At 55.8% G+C, this 19307-nt stretch overlaps 1 protein-coding gene across 1 annotated transcript; it reads left to right on the forward strand.

Annotated features, from left to right (window-relative positions):
- The first annotated feature begins 779 nt into the window (after positions 1–779).
- Positions 780–14364, forward strand: SLC22A11 (solute carrier family 22 member 11). The gene is made up of 10 exons (XM_032414810.1): positions 780–1181; positions 2510–2613; positions 5540–5694; positions 5803–5971; positions 7455–7578; positions 8330–8451; positions 10818–11032; positions 12146–12254; positions 12655–12861; positions 14301–14364. Exons 1-10 carry the CDS (start codon positions 780–782, stop codon positions 14362–14364), a joined length of 1671 nt encoding a protein of 556 aa, XP_032270701.1.
- The last annotated feature ends 4943 nt before the right edge of the window (positions 14365–19307 follow it).

A 19307-nucleotide genomic window follows, 5' to 3' on the forward strand; every position in this document is an offset into this window, starting at 1 on the left:
CGGGAGGCGCGCAGTAAGGAGGGAATGAGCACAGCCCTGGGCCCTCCGGCCAGCTCCCTCCACGCTGGGAGCCCACCCGCTTCCCTGCAGCCTCGGGGCCAGCTAGGGAGGGTCCTGCCCAGTCCCCCACCCAGTCCCCACCACTGTGCTGTAGCAAAATGGCCTGAATCTCTGCCCAGTACGGCTGAAGCTCAGGCCAACAGTTTCCTGATTTAAAGGGCCACGAGTAGAGGGATCTGAAAGTTCGGTTTAGGAATGTGAGCAGGCCCCCTGCAGAGAGCTGCCCAAGCCTCCCTCAGTAGCTAGACCTGACTTTCCTGCCCAGGAGCCCACGCTGAGATTGAACTTTAACCAAGGCCACGGCCGGGTGTCACTTCCCCCCACAACTGGAGCTCAGTAACATCACAGCTTAGTGCATCTTATTTGTTTTTCACACCTGCTTGATTTTTACTCTTGGTGGTGGAGAACCAGGGCGCCTCGGAAGCCCCAGGCAGCCTGGGCACAGTGAGCTTTGTCCCTGATATCCCCTCTCCAGAGGGGTGGGGCACCCAAGCGTCATTCCCAGAAACAGGGTAAGGAGGAGTTTCTTCAAAGCACCTGGGGCATCTCAGGACTGACTCGACCAGTTGCTAGCCCGCACTCCCAACCCAGCTGCAGGCTAGCGAGGGCAGAAGGTCCGATGGCCCAGGGTTCCGGCACTTGCTAGTGGTTCAGCAGCCGGACACTCGCGGGCTCCCTGACCTTTGGGAAGGCCGCCCTGGCCGCCCACGGCTCTGTCCATGGCATTCGCCGAGCTCCTGGAGCGAGCAGGGGGAGTGGGCCTCTTCCAGGCCCTGCAGGTCTTCACTCTCCTCCTTCCCTCCATGTTGGTGCCCTCCCAACTGCTGATGGAGAACTTCTCGGCCGCCGTGCCCAGCCACCGATGCTGGGTACCCCTCCTGGACAACAGCACTGCCCAGGCCAGTGTCCCCGGGGCTCTGGGCCCCAAGGACCTCCTGACCGTCTCCATCCCCCCGGGCCCCAACCATGAGCCCCACCAGTGTCGCCGCTTCCGCCAACCACAGTGGCAGCTCCTGGACCCCAACGCCACGGCCACCAACTGGAGCGAGGCTGCCACAGAGCCATGCATGGACGGCTGGGTCTACGACCGCAGCACCTTCACCTCCACCATCGTGGCCAAGGTAAGGGCCTCCTGCCAACCCCCGGCTCTCTTACCTGGCCTCCCAGTGATGGCCACCCGCCCATGCCTGGAAGGATCGCACCGTTTCCACCGGCGCTACTGAATGAGATGCTACTCCCTCAACACATATTTACTCACTGCTTATGAAGGCCCAGACCCTGATCTGAGGCCGGGGTCCCAGGATAAGCAAGGGAGCCTTTGAGGAGCTCCTGTTCCGCTGGCAGCTCCAGAATGGGTCAACATTTAACCCCGCCCCAACAGGAGAGTGGCAGGCACCACGTTCCGGAGGCTTTCCCCATAATCTCACTCCGATCTCACGAGGGGGGGTCTTGTTGTTGTCTGCATCTGGTAAGGAACAAAACAGAAGCACAGTGAGGGAAATAAGTTGCCCAGGACCCACGGCTCCAACACTCCAGCGCCCGGCTCAGCCCAGACCGCCAGGAGCCGGAAGATGGGTCTCCATCACATCCTGTCCTGCTGCTACGAAAGAGAAAAGCAGGTCCTGTGAGCAAGGAGGAGAGGCAGGTGGGGAAGGCCTCTCTGGAGGTGAGACCTGGATTAGGAGACAAGGTCACGTGAAGGTGCGGAGAGAGCCCAGTGGGAACAGAAGTCCAGGTCTGGGGTGTTGAAGGAGCAGAAGGAGGCCTAGGGTGTCTGGGCACAAGGGGTCGGGGGCCGGCACAATGCAAAGAAGGTGGGTGAGGTGCACTTTCTTCAAGTGCAAAAGAAAGTCACTGGAGGCTTTGGGGCAAGGAAGTGAGGTGATCTGCTTTGCATTTTCCAGTTATCATTTTGCCTTGTGGGGACAGGGGGCTCCTGCTTCCGTGGGCCTGGCGAGAGAGGCGGAAATGGAACGAAGCTGTCAGGTCTTGGTGGAGGGCTGCCTGGTGGGGGGTGTTCAGGTCATGGATGCCCAGACCCGGGCAGGAGGCACTCAAAAATTATGGTGGCACGTGCTCAGCACTCTCTGCTCATCCCGGCAGCCCTGTGAGGGAAGCAGCTGCAGGGCCCCCCTTCTGGGTGAGAAACCGGGCTCAGCAGGTACAGGAACCACCCCTGGGCTCACCCACAGCGAGCGATCCACAGAGTTAGAACACGAGCCTGTGGTTCAGTCCCCACGCTCCGCTGCCCACCTCCGTCCACTCGGAGTGGCCGAGTCCCATGTGTGCCACGCAGCTAGCTGGGAGGACAGAGCTGAACCCCCCCCCCCGCCCCAGCCCAGCACACCCCTTCCACCTCTGTCGCCTGGCCTGAGGGACCCCCCAGGACCCAGGCTGACCAGGGTCCGCATCCCCTGAGCCCAGCCACCGTGCCCGCCCTCTCTTCCAGTGGGACCTAGTGTGTGACTACCAGGGCCTGAAGCCCCTGGGCCAGTCCATCTACATGGCCGGCGTCCTGCTGGGGTCCATCTCCTGGGGCCTCCTCTCTGACCGGTGAGTATCTCCTCTCCCCCTCGACTCCTCCTCGACAGAACGAGCGCCATGGGGACAGAAGTACAGAAATGGCCCATGAATGTCCCCAGGGAGCAGTAACGGCCTAGAAGCCCACACCAGCTTAAGCCACTCTGTGCGAGATCCCCTCAAACACCGCGCTCTCTCCTTTGGTGACACCAACCGTCCAGAGCACCTGTGTGCGAGGCGCTGTCCAGCCCCTGCCCTCAGGGAGCCCATAGTCTTCTGCGGAGAAATAGACCCCTCTTTCTTCTTCGTCGTCATCGTCGTCTTCTTCATTTTTTAAAAAAGATTTTATTTATTTGTTTGTTTATTTATTTATTTCAGAGAGAGAGAGAGAGAGAGCATGCAAATGAGCATGGGGGGGTGGGGCAGAGGCAGAGGGAGAAGCAGGCTCCCCACCGAGCAGGGAGCCCGATGTGGGGCTCGATCCCAAGACCCCGGGATCCTGACCTGAGCCGAAGGCAGACGCTTAACTGCTTTAACCGCTTAACCGACAGATCCTCCCAGGCGCCCCCCACCCCTCTTTCTTCTAACTCCAAGTACGCGGCACACTGTGAAGTCGAAATCCTCCTCCCCCTCCTCTGGCCCCTCCCCTTCCGTCTCCTGCTCCGCCTTGTGAGGCGGTGCCCCGCCCCCAGCCCTGTCCCTTCTCTGGGCCGGCTGCCCACCCCCGCTGCTCGAGGCCCTACCACCGGGCGCCAGTGACGCCTGCGTTACGCCCACTCGGCTGGTAGAGCCAGCTGCCTGCTTGGAGCTCGCACGTGGAGGAGCATTTGCCTCTCATTTGCCGCGGCCAACGCTGGACTCCTGACCCTCCAGCGCCAGCCCAGCCCCTCCGCACCAGACTCCATCCGGGAAAACGGCCCCCCCGGCCCATGGCACACACCCAACCCTGGAGCCAGCCCTGTTCTCCCACCCTCACCCCTAGATCCGGCCCCACGCCCCTCTCCTCCATTCCGTCCCCTTGCCCAAGCCACCTGCCTCTCTTGCCCGGGCAGGCCCTGGCCCCCTCGAGGGTCTCTTGCCCCATTCCGCGTGACTTCCAAAACCTATAGGTGGATCTGGTTGATGCCAGCCTGAAGTCCTCCAGGCCCACCACACTGAGGACAGTTCCTGCCCCCCACCCCGTCCCCCTCCACCCCTGCTTGGCACTTGGCTTCTCTCCCACAGCCATGCCGGCCCCTCCTGGGGCACCCGCATCCCGGCTGCAGAGCTCCGAGGTGGCCGGTGGCCGAGCCTCGCTCCGAAGGTTCTCCCTGTGGCCTCTTTGTGCCCAGCACGCAGGCCTCAACCCCAGGCGGCCTCGTCCTGGCCACGCCTTCTTTCTTTCCTCACTGCACCTACTCTGACAGTACTCGGTCGCTCACTCCTTGCTCACCTGCTGCGTGCGTCCCCACGGGACGTAGCTCCAAGAAGGCAGGGGCGTGGCGTCCCCAGCCTCCAGCACGCAGCACGCACTCAGTCATTATTTAGTGAATGCACGAACGGCTTCCCGACTTTCTCCTGACCGTGAGGGCTCAGGGTTCCCATCCCCACCTCCCTTTCCCTCATCCCCTAGAAGGCGGGTATGTTGCTTCTCTGTGCCTCCATTTCTTCCTGTACGTGGGGACCTGGCTCTATCCATGGGGTTGTTGTGGGTTAACCACAGACAGAGCTCGGGCCAGGGCCTGACACGGGGCGGGCTCCTCGTGCTGTGGTTCTGCTACCTTCGTCATCTGTGGGCCTTATTTAATCCTGAGCGTGGTGGGGGGCCCCGAGCAGCGGGGAAGGACGTGGTCCAGGTGGCACTTTCCAAGGACAGCTGCCGTGCGGCTCTGGCTCACTCCCCAGGGGCCGTCCACACCGGGAGCCAAATCGCCGTCGGTCCGCAGCTTACCCGGGGAGCCTGGCATCAGGGTCTGGTATCAGCGTCCAGACCTCACCCTGGGTCTGGGCCAAATGTCCTTGTTCCTGGGCACTGCTCAGACAGGCAGGCCAAGCGTCGCCCACATCTCTCCCATTGGACCAATGCACGCTTTAGCTAAATGCGGGCCATGGTTTGGGCTAAGCCAGCCTCGGGGCCGTGGCGGCACGGTGGGTGTGCAGGTGGACCGCTGAGGGCCCGACACCGGTTGTCTCCCGGGAGCTCCAGTCCCAGTGCGCAGACCGGCAGGGAGCTGGCCGGTTTGCCCAAGGCCACGTGCGCTCAGCCTCCCGGCCGCGCCGCCCCCTTGCTCTGCATCATGGTTTTCACAACTCTGAGGCTGTCATCATGCACACCCCCATTGCACAGACGGGGAACGGTGGCTCAGAGACTTTGAGTCCTGTGCCCAGGGTCACCCAGGCAGGACAGAGCTGGGCTCAAACCCAGGCTTCTGATGCCAAAGCCCATCTTTGTTCAGTTTTTATTTAAATTCCAGTTAGTTAACATGCATTGTAATATGAATTTCAGGTGTACAATACAGTGATTCAACCATAGCCCATTCTTTTTCTTTTAAGATTTTATTTATTTGAGAGAGAGCGAGTGAGAGAGCACAAGCCAGGGAGAGAGGCAGAGGGAGAGGGAGAAGCAAGCTCCCCGCTGAGCAGGGAGCCCGATGCGGGGCTCAGTCCCAGGACCCCGGGATCATGACCTGAGCTGAAGGCAGACGCTTAACCGACTGAGCCACCCAGGCGCCCCAACCAAAGCCCCTTCTTGACCCTGCGGTGCCGCTGGCCCTGAGATCGAGGCGTCTGCCCTTTTTATAAGAAGCACACTTGGAGCGTGCTCCTGGGAGATCCGGGGGGTGGCGTACGGTGCTGCCTGCCCTCAGGTGTCCCAGCAGGTGCCGCACCCCCTCGAGCCCTCCTTTCCCCTGGAGCCCCTGCCTCCAGGCGCAAGTCCCCAGGGCCCCTCTCCAGGCCCCACAGTGCTCGTCCCCCACAGGTTCGGGCGGAAGCCGGCGCTGAGCTGGTGCTCCCTGCAGGTGGCTTTGGCCAACACCAGCACCGTCTTTGCTTCCAATTTCCTCATCTACTGTGGCCTCCGGTTCCTGAGCGCTTTTGGAGTGGCCGGCATCATCATGACCCCGGTGACGCTCAGTGAGTCCCTCCCTCGGCTGCGCCTGCCATGGTGGCGGTTGGGGGGGGGATGGGGCCCGAGGCCACCGCTCAGCCCTTACCTGCCTGTCTGCATGCATCACCTTTCAGTGGTGGAGTGGACCACAACCCGCAGGAGGGCCGTCACCATAACAATGCTGGGATGCTCCTATAGCCTGGGCCAGATGACCCTGGGGGCCTTGGCCTTCACCCTGCGGGACTGGCGGGCTCTCCAGGTGGCCGTGTCGATGCCCTTCTTTGCCATCTTCCTGATCTCCTGGTGGGTACAGTGTGGGGCCTTTGCTCTTGGGGAGGACGTCACTTGCTAGGAGGGAGATTTTGGGGGCCAGGGTGCCCCTCACCCTCACCACCCTGGCCGGCCGTGGATCCCGAGACGCTGAGAGCCACGTAGGGCAATGATGTGTGTGGGGCCCCTGCTCAGGAGAGACATCTTGGGGGTTCAGAGTTCCGGGGTGGGCGTTTTAGCCAGACGTCTGAGGCTCCCACCCGTCCCGCTGGCTCTCGGGCCTTCCCCTCCTCGGCACTAGCTGCCCCCCACCTGCTAGCCCCTTCCTTCACATCACTTGCCCACCCCCCACCCATGGGCTCCTGAGTCAGTGAGGACTGGCGTTGGATATGAAAAGATACCATCATCACGATTATTTGGGGTGCTGCAACACTCCCTGAGGTCTGGAAACACGTGGTTGGGTGAGGGACAGGGGACCAGACCCAAATTCATGACCCTGTAAGTTCTTTCGTGTCCATGACCAGGGTTGGGAGGACCTGCGCCCCGTTAAGTCTACTGTGGGGTATAGAGAGTAGCAAGGACTCATTCATTCCTTCTCAAGTATTTACTGCCCCATGCCAGACGCGGTTTCAGGTCCTGGGGGCACATCAGCAAAGAAAACAGATCAAAAGCCACTGACTACGTGGAGTTTTATCGATAACAACAGGATCAGTAAGCGAGGAGGAAGACATCCCATAATCACACTTATTAGGCTGCTCTAGTCACCCTGGTTGGGTGCGTCCCAGGTGCTGTTGGTCATCCCAGATGTGTATTCACTTCTTCTAACGAGGAAGATGATAGGATGACCACCATTTTCAGAGGAGGGACTGAGGCCCAGAGAGGTTCAGTGACTCGTGCAGGCCACACAGCTGGTAAGTGCCAGAGGCAGGATTTGAACCCAGGCAGGCTGGGTCTTTGAACCACTAGGGCAGGTGGCCTCCGGAAGGACGCAAACAGAGCTGAGCCCCTCCGGGCTGGGAAAATGCCAGTCCTCTCACCGAGGAGATGCCTCTCCCTGCTATCTGCCCCGAGGCTGGGAAGAAGCAGGCTACTTTTATAAAACCACTCAGTTCTGGCTGGGGATGTGTTTAGCGTGTGCGTGCGTGCATGTGTGCGTGCGTGAGTGTGTGTGTGAAATTCAGCATGATGTGAGCTGTCACAGAAATGGGCTCAGCATCACCATAGGCTCAGGCAGCTGTGCACGGGCCATGCGCGAGCCCCCCGCAGCCGGGAAGCCGGATGGGGTGGCGCGGGGGAAAGAGGGCGGCCAGGCGTTGGGACTCAGCTTTACTCGGTACCGAGGGAGGCTGCCAGTCTCGCATCCCGGCCCCAGCCGTGCGGAGGGGAGAGCAGTTGCCGTCTCTCTCCCCCTGCTGCTGGGGGAGCAGCTGCCCACGTCCCCCTCCTGACCTGACGAGGAGGGCCCTGGACACGAGAAGAGCGCAGGGGCCCGGGCAAGCGCCTGCGTCTTTAACAGGTGGCTGCCGGAGTCTGCCCGATGGCTGATTATTGTGGGCAAACCGGAACAAGCGCTCCAGGAGCTCAAAAAGGTGGCCAGGATCAACGGCCACAAGGAAGCCACAAAGTCACTGACCGTCGAGGTGAGATGCCCCTGTTTGTGACCCAGAGTGTGGGACGTGGCAGGGAGAGGACAGCCACTGATGTCTTGTCACCAGCTTCACCGCTACCCACCCGATAACAGCTGTGACAACCCCCAGCTTGCTTGTGGGCGGCTTCCACCCACGTGCATTGCAAGCTCACCTCGTAGGACTTCTCGGTGTGTTTGGGGGAAACTGCATGTGCTTCTCTGAAGGTGATTATTTCAAGGAAGTAGGTGTGGGAGGATGTGCAGCAAGAAACAAAACACAGCCTGGGGGTGGGAGGATCAGGGAAGGCTTCCAGGAGGAGGTGAGCCGACCAAGACTGAGCTGAGCACGGGGCAGGCGGGGCCCAGAGGGGCAGGAAGAGTCTGGATGGCACTTGGGTGCAGTGGGGAGCCCGTGTGGCTGGGGTAGGAGGCGTACCCTGAGGCCAGCCATGAGGGGCAAGGAGGGGTGGTCGGGTTTGTGTAGGAACTGCCGAGAGCTGGGACACAAGCCTGGCTCCCTGGCTCAGAGTAGGGGGGCCAGGTCGGCAGAAGAGAGCTCTGTCAGGGGGCCAGAGAGAGATCTTTCTTTCTGTCTCCATCCCCGCCCCCACCCCAAGGCTCTCCAGTTTCCAGAAGCCAAGGCCAGGCTCCTCGCATCACTCTGCCCACCTGGACCCCCTTCCCTGGCGCGGGGGGGGGGCGGGGCCCCAGCCCCCCCCCCCCCCCCCCCGCCCCGCACTCACTGTGTCCGCCTCTCCCCGCAGGTGCTCATGACCAGCATGCAGGAGGAGGAGGAGGGGGCCTCTATGAAGGCCCGCAGGTCGGTGCTGGACCTGTTTCTCATGCCCGTGCTCCGCTGGAGAAGCTGCAGCATGTTCCTGGTGAGGTATGCCACCCAGCTCATCCCTCCCAGAGCCAGGCCTGAGGAGGGAAGCGGCCCAGCCCGACGGGATGGGATCAGTGGAGGCCGGTGGCCAGTGCCCAGGGCCCAGGGCAATGGGAGAATTCACCCAAGGCCGAACAAAAGACATAGAAGTTTATCGAATTCACTGTAAGAGAGCAGAGAGACTGTCTGCCAGGAGACAGTGGGAGGGGGCTGTAGTTATAGGGGAGGGGGAGGAGGTAGGGGAACATGTGGAATGTTCCTTTTTTGGTCCGATTGGTCAGGGAGGGCTTACGGCTGTTTTGAGGTGGGTCCCTGGTGGGCCTGTTTGCAGGATGGTCGCTGTGGGCCCTTCTGCCTTACTGGGGCTTCCAATGCCCAAGCCTGTTGCCTAAAAGCGGCCTCTACTGTGTCCGGGGTGGGAGTGAGGAGTGGCTCCTGCACGGCCTCAGGAAGCACGTTTCTGGCCGGACAGGCAGTTCCCCCAGGAGGCAGGAGTCCCGGCCAGCACTGGGGAGGGGCTGGGGGGTTCATGGGGGAAGCCAGCTGGAGGGCAGGGACAGGGGCACGCTGAAGCCCAGGCTGGACACGGAGCCTATGTCCCTAGAGATGGGGGACCGGAAGTGGCTGGAGAGGGCCACTGGCCCACTTAGGCCAAGTTCATCTACACCCCCACTTTACAGAGGGGACAGCAGGGCCCAGTGGGGCAGGTAACTTGCCCAAGATGACGGAACAGGCATCTGAACCGTGCCTGAGCTACCTCCTTGCCCGCTGCCACCCAGCAGGCCCCGCAGTGAGCATGGACTCCCCAGCAGGCCCCGTCTTGGCACCCACGGCCACCTGGGACCAGGAGAAGGCCCCTTAATAAAACAAATTCAGTTCCAGTGACTTGCAGAGAGCACACTGAGAAGTGAGGGTCAGGTTTGATGGAGACTTATCTTGAAATAAAACTAAAGATTAGAAAAACGTTTATTTTATGCTATATTTAACCACATATGGGTTCCAATGGCAAATATTTGCTACACCTTAGGGAATGGATCAAATGCTTTTATTTTTTTTTTCCCCCCGGCTTAAGTTTTTTTTCTGACAAATGAGAAGTAGCGCCTGGTGCCAGGACTGTCCGGGGCCATTCTTTCAAAACCTTCAAGGCTTCCTCAGTGCTCCCAGGGGCCGCTCCGCATCCTTTGTTATTCAAATCACAGGCTGGGAAGCGGCTAACCTGGTGGGTTTCTAGGCTTCCGCCGTTAACCCCTTCGGTACCGGCCCTAGAGCCTCAGCGTCAGCTACTTGGAGCCAGAGCTGAGCCCCTCCCCCACGGGGCTTCCACAAACTTCGGGAACCACGGGGGCCTGCAGCTTTAGTCAGCAGCTGGTGTCAGCTGGTGTCAGCTGCCTTGCTGGGCGCAGTGCTCAGGTGCGGCCCAAGGGGAGTGTCCGTGAAGCAGGGATGGGGACCGATTTGAAAAGCGGTAGGGGGTAATTTCACACCGCAGTCACTGCTGGATCCAAATTCAATCTCCAAACTGCGGAAATCCAGCTACTGTTAAGTTCAGCTTCGCCTACTCAGGAGCCTGGGCGGTCTGTGGCAGGGCGGTCTGTCCCATGTCCACCCCCTACCCCTCCAGACTTGGGGTGGAGGTCAGTAAGCAGGAAGTTCATTGGCGAGGGCTCTTGGGATCCCTGCCTGGGGACGGGGATGGGGAGGCTAGGGGAGGGGAAGGGAGGGGAGGGGAACAATCAGATGGGGCAGGGGAGCAGTCCCGGTGGTACTGCCACAACAAGGCCCCCTGCAAGCCCACGGAGGGCCCAAGGAGCTGGGGTGGCCCTTCTGAACCGTCCCTCTGGCCTGTGTCATGGGATGTCCTCCCCAACTGAGAGGCAGCACTCCCAGAGGCTGGGAAAATAAGACTTGCCCTCCTGAAAGAAGGACAACACAGCCCACCTCCTTCTACTCTGAATCCCATCTTTCAAGATAAAGAAACTGGCACCCAGGAAAGGGCAGAGACTCGCCCACGTTCAGGGCTAGTAGAGTCATGGTTCTAGCAGTGACTGGAAACAAAGCGAGAGAGTGCCTGGGCCAGACCTGAAGCTCAGCTTGACCCACACAGCCCGTCAGCCCAGGGACTTAAGTGTCCCCACTGGCTGGTGGCCAGGGAGCCTGGGAGGTGACTGCCTGAGGCGGAATGAATGAAGCCTGGCCTTTCTCTCCTGGGCCAGCCCCACTCTTGAGAGATGTGTCAGGCATCCGACAGACAGGTTTTTCGGGGTCCGGTAGTGACCCGCTCAGGATGGCCTGGGCCCTCTGGGGACAGCTCAGGTGTGTGCCCTCTCCTCTGGGGCAGGGATCCAATTTCTGGCTTTGCCCTGCAGCTTCTCCCAAATGATCTCCTACTACGGGCTGGTCCTCGACCTGCAAAACCTGGGGAGTGACATCTTCCTCCTCCAGGTCCTCTTCGGAGCTGTGGACTTACTGGGCCGGGCCACCACCACTTTCTTGTTCAGCTTCTTGGGCCACCGCACGACCCTGGCCAGCTTCCAGATCATGGCTGGCCTCTCCATCCTGGCCAACATACTGGTCCCACAAGGTGAGGCGGGGTGGACTGAGTGGGCTGAGCTGCTGACAGTCTGGGGCACTGGCTTCCCTGCCTGCCCCCCGCCCGCCCCCCCCCCCCCCCCGCCTGCTGCACTCGGCTCCTGGGGTCCTTCCCCTCCCTTGCCCCCCCACCCCAGCACCCCTGCGGCCCTGTGTGCAGGATGTGCCCAAGCCTACACCTGCCACATCAGCTCAGGCATCCAATCCCCCCACCGGCCCCCCCACCCATCCCCCTGAGGCGACTGAGGTTCAGAGAGGTGGAGTTGGGTGCCGCAGGTCACTCAGCTAGCCAGTGACAGGGCCAGGGCTGGGACCAGACTTCAAGCCCGAGGCTGGTCCTGAGGTGGGAGGAGGGGCTGGGGAAGCTGTGAGACACTTTAGTTGCTTGAAGTGAGGCGGGAACACCAAGCCTGGGGCACTGGGGTGTGCAGATTGCTGGCCAGGGCTCCCGTCTTACTCTTTTCTTTCTGAATGAGACGTTAATGCCCTGGAAACCCTCTCAAGTCTCCTTTTATGGCTCAAGGCAAGGGGGGCTGGTGGAGGGGCGGGGACCCCGAGTTCTGAGCTGATAGCAAAGCCAGGAGGGAGGCAGAGGGGTGGTCTCCCAAACAAGCTGCAAGAGGCAGTGCTCGGGGAAAACTTGCAAAGACAAGTGTGTTGACAGTTTTTGAGACTCTTCATTACAACATGTGGGAGGGAAAGCTGAGGCTGAGTGTGGCTTCCTAGCTAGGGCTCCCCGCAAAAGCCAGTGTTCCCACAGGCAGACGGAAGGCAGCGAGGACCTGCCATGACCCTCTCCTTCATGGAAGAAGCACACCCAGGTCCCAAAGAGCTTTGGCACGGTGACACTGTAAGGAGCAGGCCCCGAGAGCCATCCTCAGCTGCCCCCGGTCACCCGCCCCGGACCTGGCTGGGTTCTGGCGCTGCCCCCCCACCCCTCCGCCCAGCCCACCAACTGTGATGTCAGGCTGCCCCTGCAGCCCTGGGCGGCCTGGCACCGAGTCAGCACTGTGGGGCACCTGGGAGCAGTCAAGGAAGCCCTGCGCTCCGGGCTCCCTGGGGACCCCTCGGGCAGAGCCCACTGTCACCCTCTTCCTCTGCCCAGATTTGCAGACCCTGCGCTTGGTCTTCGCCGTGCTGGGAAAAGGATGCTTTGGCATAAGCTTAACCTCTATCTCTGTCTACAAGCCCGAACTCTACCCAACTGCGCTGCGGTAGGCTGGGCTGCACGCTGCACCCAGGAGGGGTGGCCAGACCCAGGGCGCGCGAGAAAGGGACGTCCCTGGGAAGGCCAGTGGGGAGGGCAAAGAGGGGCTGGGTATGCAGGAACAACACAGCCGACCAGGGAGAATGGGGTGGGTCCTAGAGAGTCCATGAAGGACTCTGGATTGGATGTTCTCAGGAAGGAGAGGGCCCCTCTGGGTGGGAAAATCTAGGTGGGCTCCATGGAGGAGGTAGTGTTAGGAAAGACTTTGAGGATTGCAGCTCCATCACCCAGCTTTCCCTCCCCTGGCACATCCTGACCCAGCCAAATGCCTCCCCCTCCCCCAGTAAAGCCCCCTTCTTGAAAGTAGCATTGATGACCAGGGTCTGGACCCTCCCCTCCACCCCCAGGATGACAGCAGATGGCTTCCTGCAGTCGGCAGGTCGTCTGGGGGCTGTGACGGGGCCCCTAATCAGGATGACTCGCCCGGCCATGCCCCTGCTGGCCCCCGTCTCCTACGGTGTCATCCCCATCGCTTCCAGCCTCATCCTCCTGCTCTTCCTCCCGGAGACCAAGGGGCTTCCACTTCCTGACACCATCCAGGACCTGGAGAGCCAGTGAGTGATCCTTGGTCACCCTGGGAGTAGGGCTGGGCTTCCAGGAGTAGCTGGGCAGGGCTGCAGATGTGGGGGCAGGCCTCCCCTCAGCCCCGGGACGGGACGGGAGAGCCCAAGGGTCAGGGAGACATGCTAGACGAAGAGGCCAGAGCTGGGCTGCGCTTGTCATCGACATGGTACCAGCAGCTTGAGTGTGCCGAGAGCTGACCGCATCCCCGGTGCCTCGGGGCAGCAAGCCGGTGAGCATCAAGGCTTTGCGTCTGAGACCACGTAATCATTGCAACAACACAGCCAGGAAGAGACTATTTCCATCGCTGTTTACCAGAGGCTCAGAGAGATGAAGGGATGATTCAAGGTCTCACAGGTAGAAGGCCATCGTCCCTTAGGCAGTGAAATGTAGAGGCTCTGAGCCCGGCTCTGCAGCCAGACTGCCTAGGACTGAATCCCTACGCCCTGGGCACGCACTGACCTCTCTTCCCAAACTCACCCAAGAGGATGGAGCCAGCCCTGACCGCCCTAGTTCAATCTTCCCCCAGGAATCCCAGGCCCAGACAGATCAACAGCTCAGTTTCTGGAACACATCATGCTACCCTCATGCCATCCTTTGAGAGAACAGAAATGAGGGAACATTCCTCAAGTTTATTTTATGGCCCGAATCACCATGATGCTTCTGCTTTCTCATTTATAAAATGGGGGTTAAAACAAAACAAAACAAAACCCAGCCGAGCTCAAAGAGCTGTTTTCGAGTTGAAGTTATTATATTAAAGCACTGAGGATAGTGCCTGGCCCACAGCACGGGCCCCAGGAGTGTGGCTGCTGTGTCCTGGGTAAGGGTAGTCATGGGGCGTCAACAGGCTGAGCAGGAACCATCCATGCTAATGGATGGGGGTGCCTGGGTGGCTCAGTTGGTTGAGCATCCCACTCTTGACTTCGGCTCCAGTCATGATCTCAGGGTCCTGGGATTGAGCCCTGCATCGGGCTCCACGCTCAGCAGGGGAGTCTGCTTGTCCCTCTCCCTCTGCTCCTCTCTCTCTCTCCCAAATAAATAAATAAAATCTTTAAAAAGAGAGTAATATTAACAGCTGGTGCTCAGAGGGCCCTTCCTGCTTCAATAGAGCATCTTATTTAATTCAAACAACCCCACAAAGAGCTGTTATGTTCAATTTCACTGCCAAAGAAATGAAGACACAGAGAGGTCATGTAACTTGCCTAAGGACACTCAGCTAAGAAGCAGGGAAGGTGGGACTTAACTTACTCTTTCACTTTTTTGAGCACCTACTATGTTTCGGGCACTGTCTTATGCTTTGGGGGACATGGTGGAAAATCAAAGCCTAATCTCATGGAGTTTACGTGCTCATAAGACTTGACCCCCAGTTCCACCCTCCGAGCTCTTCAGCTGTCTCACCACACACCACCGCTCTGTCTTTTGATTACTCTAGGAAATCGGCAGCAGCCAAGGGCAAGCAGCAAGAGGTGGTCATTACAGAGAGTACCTGGTTCTAGCAATTCTGCCTGCGAGGAGCCCCTTTGGCTGAAGATCCCCATGAAAGGACTTGCCTCCTCTCCAGTGGAGGGAGGAAGCAATCTGGAGAACCTTGAGGGCCTATAGCATGGCTGATGCTGCAGCAGCTGGGCTGAGGGGTGGCATTGAGGCTGAAGGCTGCTTTCCCCGCTCACTTCTCTTCCCCCCACCTCAGCCCTGCAGAGGCCTGGCCCCGTCGACAAGATGGGTTCTGTCCCCTCCCCGCCAGGCTCCCATCTTCACACCTTCACTCAAAACTCCTGACTCACTTCACTGAACCGGAAGCTGCAGGTTTCTCACCTCCAAGCTACCAGAGTGGATCCTAGGACAAAAAGGGAAGGATCTGGACAGACCTGAGTCCCAACCCCTCCCCCACCATTTGCAGAGTCCTCCTCTGTAAAATGGAAATGATTATGGAATCTACCTCCCCGGGGAAGGGGTCCGGGGGTGACAGGTTAACAGATCTTAGCACAGACCAGAGTCCAACACATAGAACCTTCTAGCGGAGCTGCCAGCCTCAGGTGTTCAGGTTGTGCTCTGCCTGAGGCAGCAGCTGATGCAGGACACGTTGGGCTACGTGCAGGAACAGCGGGAACCACCAGGGCCTGTGGGAGGCAGGCTTTGTAGCACCAAGAGGGCAGAGTGATCCCTGGTTCCCAAGGGAGGATGTGATTGATGTGTCTGAGGAATCCCACCCGTTACCAGGGAACTGAGGCCCCCTGCTCAGGAATAACAGGAATGGCCCCTGGTTGCTTGACAATAAGTGTTGTTTGCTACGGGACCCTATCCACAGGAGCAGGTGGGGCAGGACTTGCAGTTCGACCATTTGAGACCCTCCTGGTTTCCCTACATGTCAAGGCAGCACATCACACTGGGCCTTAGTTTGAGGCCTTACATCACAGGGGCACCCTTTGGTTGTCTATCTCAAGGGGTTACCTTTGCCTAATTCACACAAAGACCTTCCCTGTGCTGGCAGCAGCCCATGCTGCTAAAACTGTGGGATCACTGAGGCTGACCACCTACTTTAGAGGTAAGAAAATTAAAACTCAGAGAGGTGGAGTGACATGCTTGGAGTCCCATGGCTGAGCCCTGGCCAGGAGGCCGGGCTCCCAGTCCAGAGCTCTTTCCAGCACACCAGGCTCCTCACCCTCACCTCCAGACCTCCAGGCCTGACATCTGCAGCCCTGTCACAGAGTTACCCCCACACCCTTCCCTGGAGAGCCAGACCCTCTAGACAACTGCCCACTCTCCTTGGATGACTCGGAAGCCTCAAGCCGTAGGTTTCCCATCCCAGGCATCCCCATTTCCCTCTGTCAAATCCAATGCACACCAGGCCAATCAAACACAATTCAAATCAAATCCTCTGTCTGCTTAAAACCCTCTGGTGGCTCAAGATAAAGACCACGCTTCCCCCACCAATAGGCTTCCATGGTTCTCTAGCCTTGCTTCACATGTAATAAATGTTTAAAAATTCAAATCATATAAAGTATGTTCTTGGATCCTCATGGAGAGAAATTAGAAATCAGTAGTGGAGAGGTATTTGGAAAACTCCTTCACACTAAACAACACACTTCTAAATAACCCTGGGCCAAAGAATTCATCACAAGGAAATTAGAAAATATTTTGAATTGAATGAAAATTTTTAAAAATGGCACATCAAAATTTGTGGGATGAAGCTAGAGAAGTGGTTCAAGGAGAAATTAATATCATTAAGTGATTACATTAGAAAGGAAGAAAGTCTCAAATCCAATATCTCAGCTTTCACCTTTAGAAATTAGAAAAAGAGGTCATTTAAACTAAAGTAAGTAAAAGAAAGGAAATAATAAACAGAAATCAGAAAAATAGAAAATGATCAAGAAAATCAGTGAAACTTGAGGCTGGTTCTTTGAGAAGTCAATAAAATTTATAAATCTCTAGATGTACTGATGAGGAAAAAAAAGAAAAGAAAAGACACACATTACCAATATCAGGAGTAAAAGAAGAAGCATCACTACCAATCCTACAGATATTAAAAAAATAAGGAAATATTATGAGCAACATTTTGCCAATGAATTTGACAACTTAGATGAAATTAACAAATTTCCTGAAGGATATGAACTAGCAAAGCTTGCTTAAGAAGAAATAGATAACATTATTAGCCCTATATCTGTGAAAGAAATTGAAGTTGTGGGTTAAAACCTTCCCACAGAGGAAATTCCAGGCCCCCATTGTGGGAAACAGAACGCCACAACGACCACTGGTGCATGTGCACTCAGACTCTGAGATCTCTGAGGAAACTTGAGATTGCAGGGTTAAAAATAACCCGAAAGGATCAGAGTGAGATGCCCTTGGAACGTGTGTGGTCAGTTCTAAAGTATGCAGCAGAAGATGTTCTGTAGATAGGAAGCCAGCTGTAAACAGCACACCGTGCACTCCCCTCTTTGTTCCCTTGTCCTGTAAACAGCACACTGGGCACCCCCCTCTGTTCCTTTATTCTGTTTTAAAGATTCTTACGTGCTTGACTAATCCTGTATACATGGAGGAATGTGCCTTACTATGCCTCTGCTGTAAACCATTATAGATCTATATCGCTATAGAAGGTTTATGTAAGAGGATGGAAAATAAACCTCAGCACCTTGGGCCGCTCCCTCAGGGTCCCCTGTGCCTCACTCTACTGTCGTCTCTTTTTCTCAGTTCCTTCGCTGCCCCAGGTCCCTGACTCTCTGAGGTCGACACATCATGGCTTCACTGGTGAATCCTGCCAAACAACTAAGAAAAAAAATAGTAACAATTATGCCCAAAATCTTCCAGAAGATTGAAAAAGAGAGAACACTTTCCAGCTCATTTTTTGAGGCCAGCATCACCCTGATTCCAAAGTCAGAAAAAGATATAACAACTATAAACCAATATCTTTTCCAAACATAGACACAAAAACTCTTACCAAACATTTATTAATTTTTTAAAAAGATTTTATTTATTTATTTGAGAGAGAGACACACAGTGAGAGAGGGAACACAAGCAGCGGGGAGTGGGAGAGGGAGAAGCAGGCTTCCCGCCAAGCAGGGAGCCCGATATGGGACTTGATCCCAGGACCCTGGGACCATGACCTGAGCTGAAGGCAGTTGCTTAACGACTGAGCCACCGAGGCGCCCCTGAACAAACATTTAGAAAATTAAATGCAACATTATGCTAAGAAGGGCAATGCATCATGACTGAGTGGAGTTTATCCCAGGAAGGCAAAGCTGGTTTAACATTAAAAAATCAAGATTAACAAACTAAATTATTAACAAACTATAGAGGAAAGACCATATGATCATCTCAATAGATACAGAAAGTGCATTTGACAAAATTCAACATCCATTCCTGATAAACAACATTCAGCAAATTAGGAAAATTAGTGAATTTCCTCAACCTGACAAAGGATGTCTATGAAAAACCTACAGGTAACATCATACTTAATGGTGAGAGACTGAATGCTTTCCTGTCAAGATCAGGACTGAAGCCAGGCTATCTACTCTCACCACTTCTATTCAGTATTGGTTCTAGTTGTGCAATAAGGAAAGAAAAAAATAAATAAAAGTCATCTAGACAAGAAAGGAAGACATAAAACTATCTTTAATTTGCAGATGACAAAATTGTAGAAAATCGTGGGCGACTGGGTGGCTCAGTTGGTTAAGCGACTGCCTTCAGCTCGGGTCATGATCCTGGAGTCCCGGGATCGAGTCCCACATCGGGCTCCCTGCTCAGCAGGGAGTCTGCTTCTCCCTCTGACCCTCCCCCCTCTCATGTACTCTCTCTCTCTCTCTCTCTCAAATAAATAAATAAATAAATATTTTTTAAAAATTGTAGAAAATCCTAAGAAATCTACAAAAATATTACTAGAACTAATAAATGAGTTTAGCAAGGTTACAGGAGGCAAGGTCAAGATACAAAAATCTCTTGTATTTCTATATACTTGTAGCAATCAGAAATCAAATGTTTAACAGAATGCCATTTAACAACAGCATGGGAAAATGTGATATTAGGGATAAATCCAACTAAAGAAAGACAAGATCTATAAACAGAAAAGCACAAAACTTTGCAGAATGGAATTAAAGAAGACCTAAATAAATCGAGAGATATACCATATTCATGGATTGAAAGACTCAATATCATCAAGTTGTCCATTCTCAACCAATTAATCTAGAGATTCAATGCAATTCCAGTCAAATGCCAGCAGATCTTTTCAGTATAAATTGACAAGATTATCCTAAAGTTTATATGAAAATACAAGGAACCTAGATCAGCCAAGTTGATTTTGAAAAACAAAAGCAAAGTTGGGTAACTTTTGTTTGATATGATAGAATCAAGAGTTTGGAAATAGAGTCATGCATATATGGTTGCTTGATTTTCTTTCTTTTTTTTTTTTAAGATTTTATTTATTTATTTGCCAGAGAGAGAGCACGGGAGAGAGAGAGAGAGTACAAGCAGGGGAGCAGCAGATAGAGGGAGAAGCAGGCTCCCTGCTGAGCGAGAAGCCCAATGTGGGACTCGATTCCAGAACCCTGGGATCATGACCTGAGCCGAAGGCAGATGCTTAACCGACTGAGCCACCCAGGTGTCCCTATGGTTGCTTGATTTTCAACCAATGTGCCAAATCAGTTAAATAGAGAAAGGACAATCTTTTCAGCAAATGATGCTGGAATAATTAGATAGTCATATAAAAGAAGGAAGGAGAAAGAGAGAAAGAGAAAGAAAGAAAGAAAGAAAGAAAGAAAGAAAGAAAGAAAGAAAGAAAGAAAGAAAGAAAGAAGAAAGAAAGAAAGAAAGGGGGAGGGAAGGAAGGAAGGAAGGGGAGGGAGGAAGGAAGGAAAGAAGGAAAGAGAGAAGGAAGGAAGGAAAGAGGGAAGAAAGGTGAGAGGGGGAAAAAAAATGTTCAACCCTAACTCACACCATATACAAAAAT

The sequence above is a fragment of the Phoca vitulina genome, unplaced genomic scaffold (genome assembly GCF_004348235.1).
Source record: "Phoca vitulina isolate PV1807 unplaced genomic scaffold, GSC_HSeal_1.0 scaffold16, whole genome shotgun sequence".
In the NCBI taxonomy this organism is placed as follows: domain Eukaryota; kingdom Metazoa; phylum Chordata; class Mammalia; order Carnivora; family Phocidae; genus Phoca; species Phoca vitulina.

Bases quoted from the DNA above. Each gene is read 5' to 3' on its own strand.
- SLC22A11 (XM_032414810.1), top strand. From the start codon at position 780: ATGGCATTCGCCGAGCTCCTGGAGCGAGCAGGGGGAGTGGGCCTCTTC. The intron at 1,182-2,509 runs GTAAGGGCCTCC...CCTCTCTTCCAG, and splicing joins CCTCCACCATCGTGGCCAAG to TGGGACCTAGTGTGTGACTA. The intron at 12,255-12,654 runs GTAGGCTGGGCT...CTCCACCCCCAG, and splicing joins CTCTACCCAACTGCGCTGCG to GATGACAGCAGATGGCTTCC.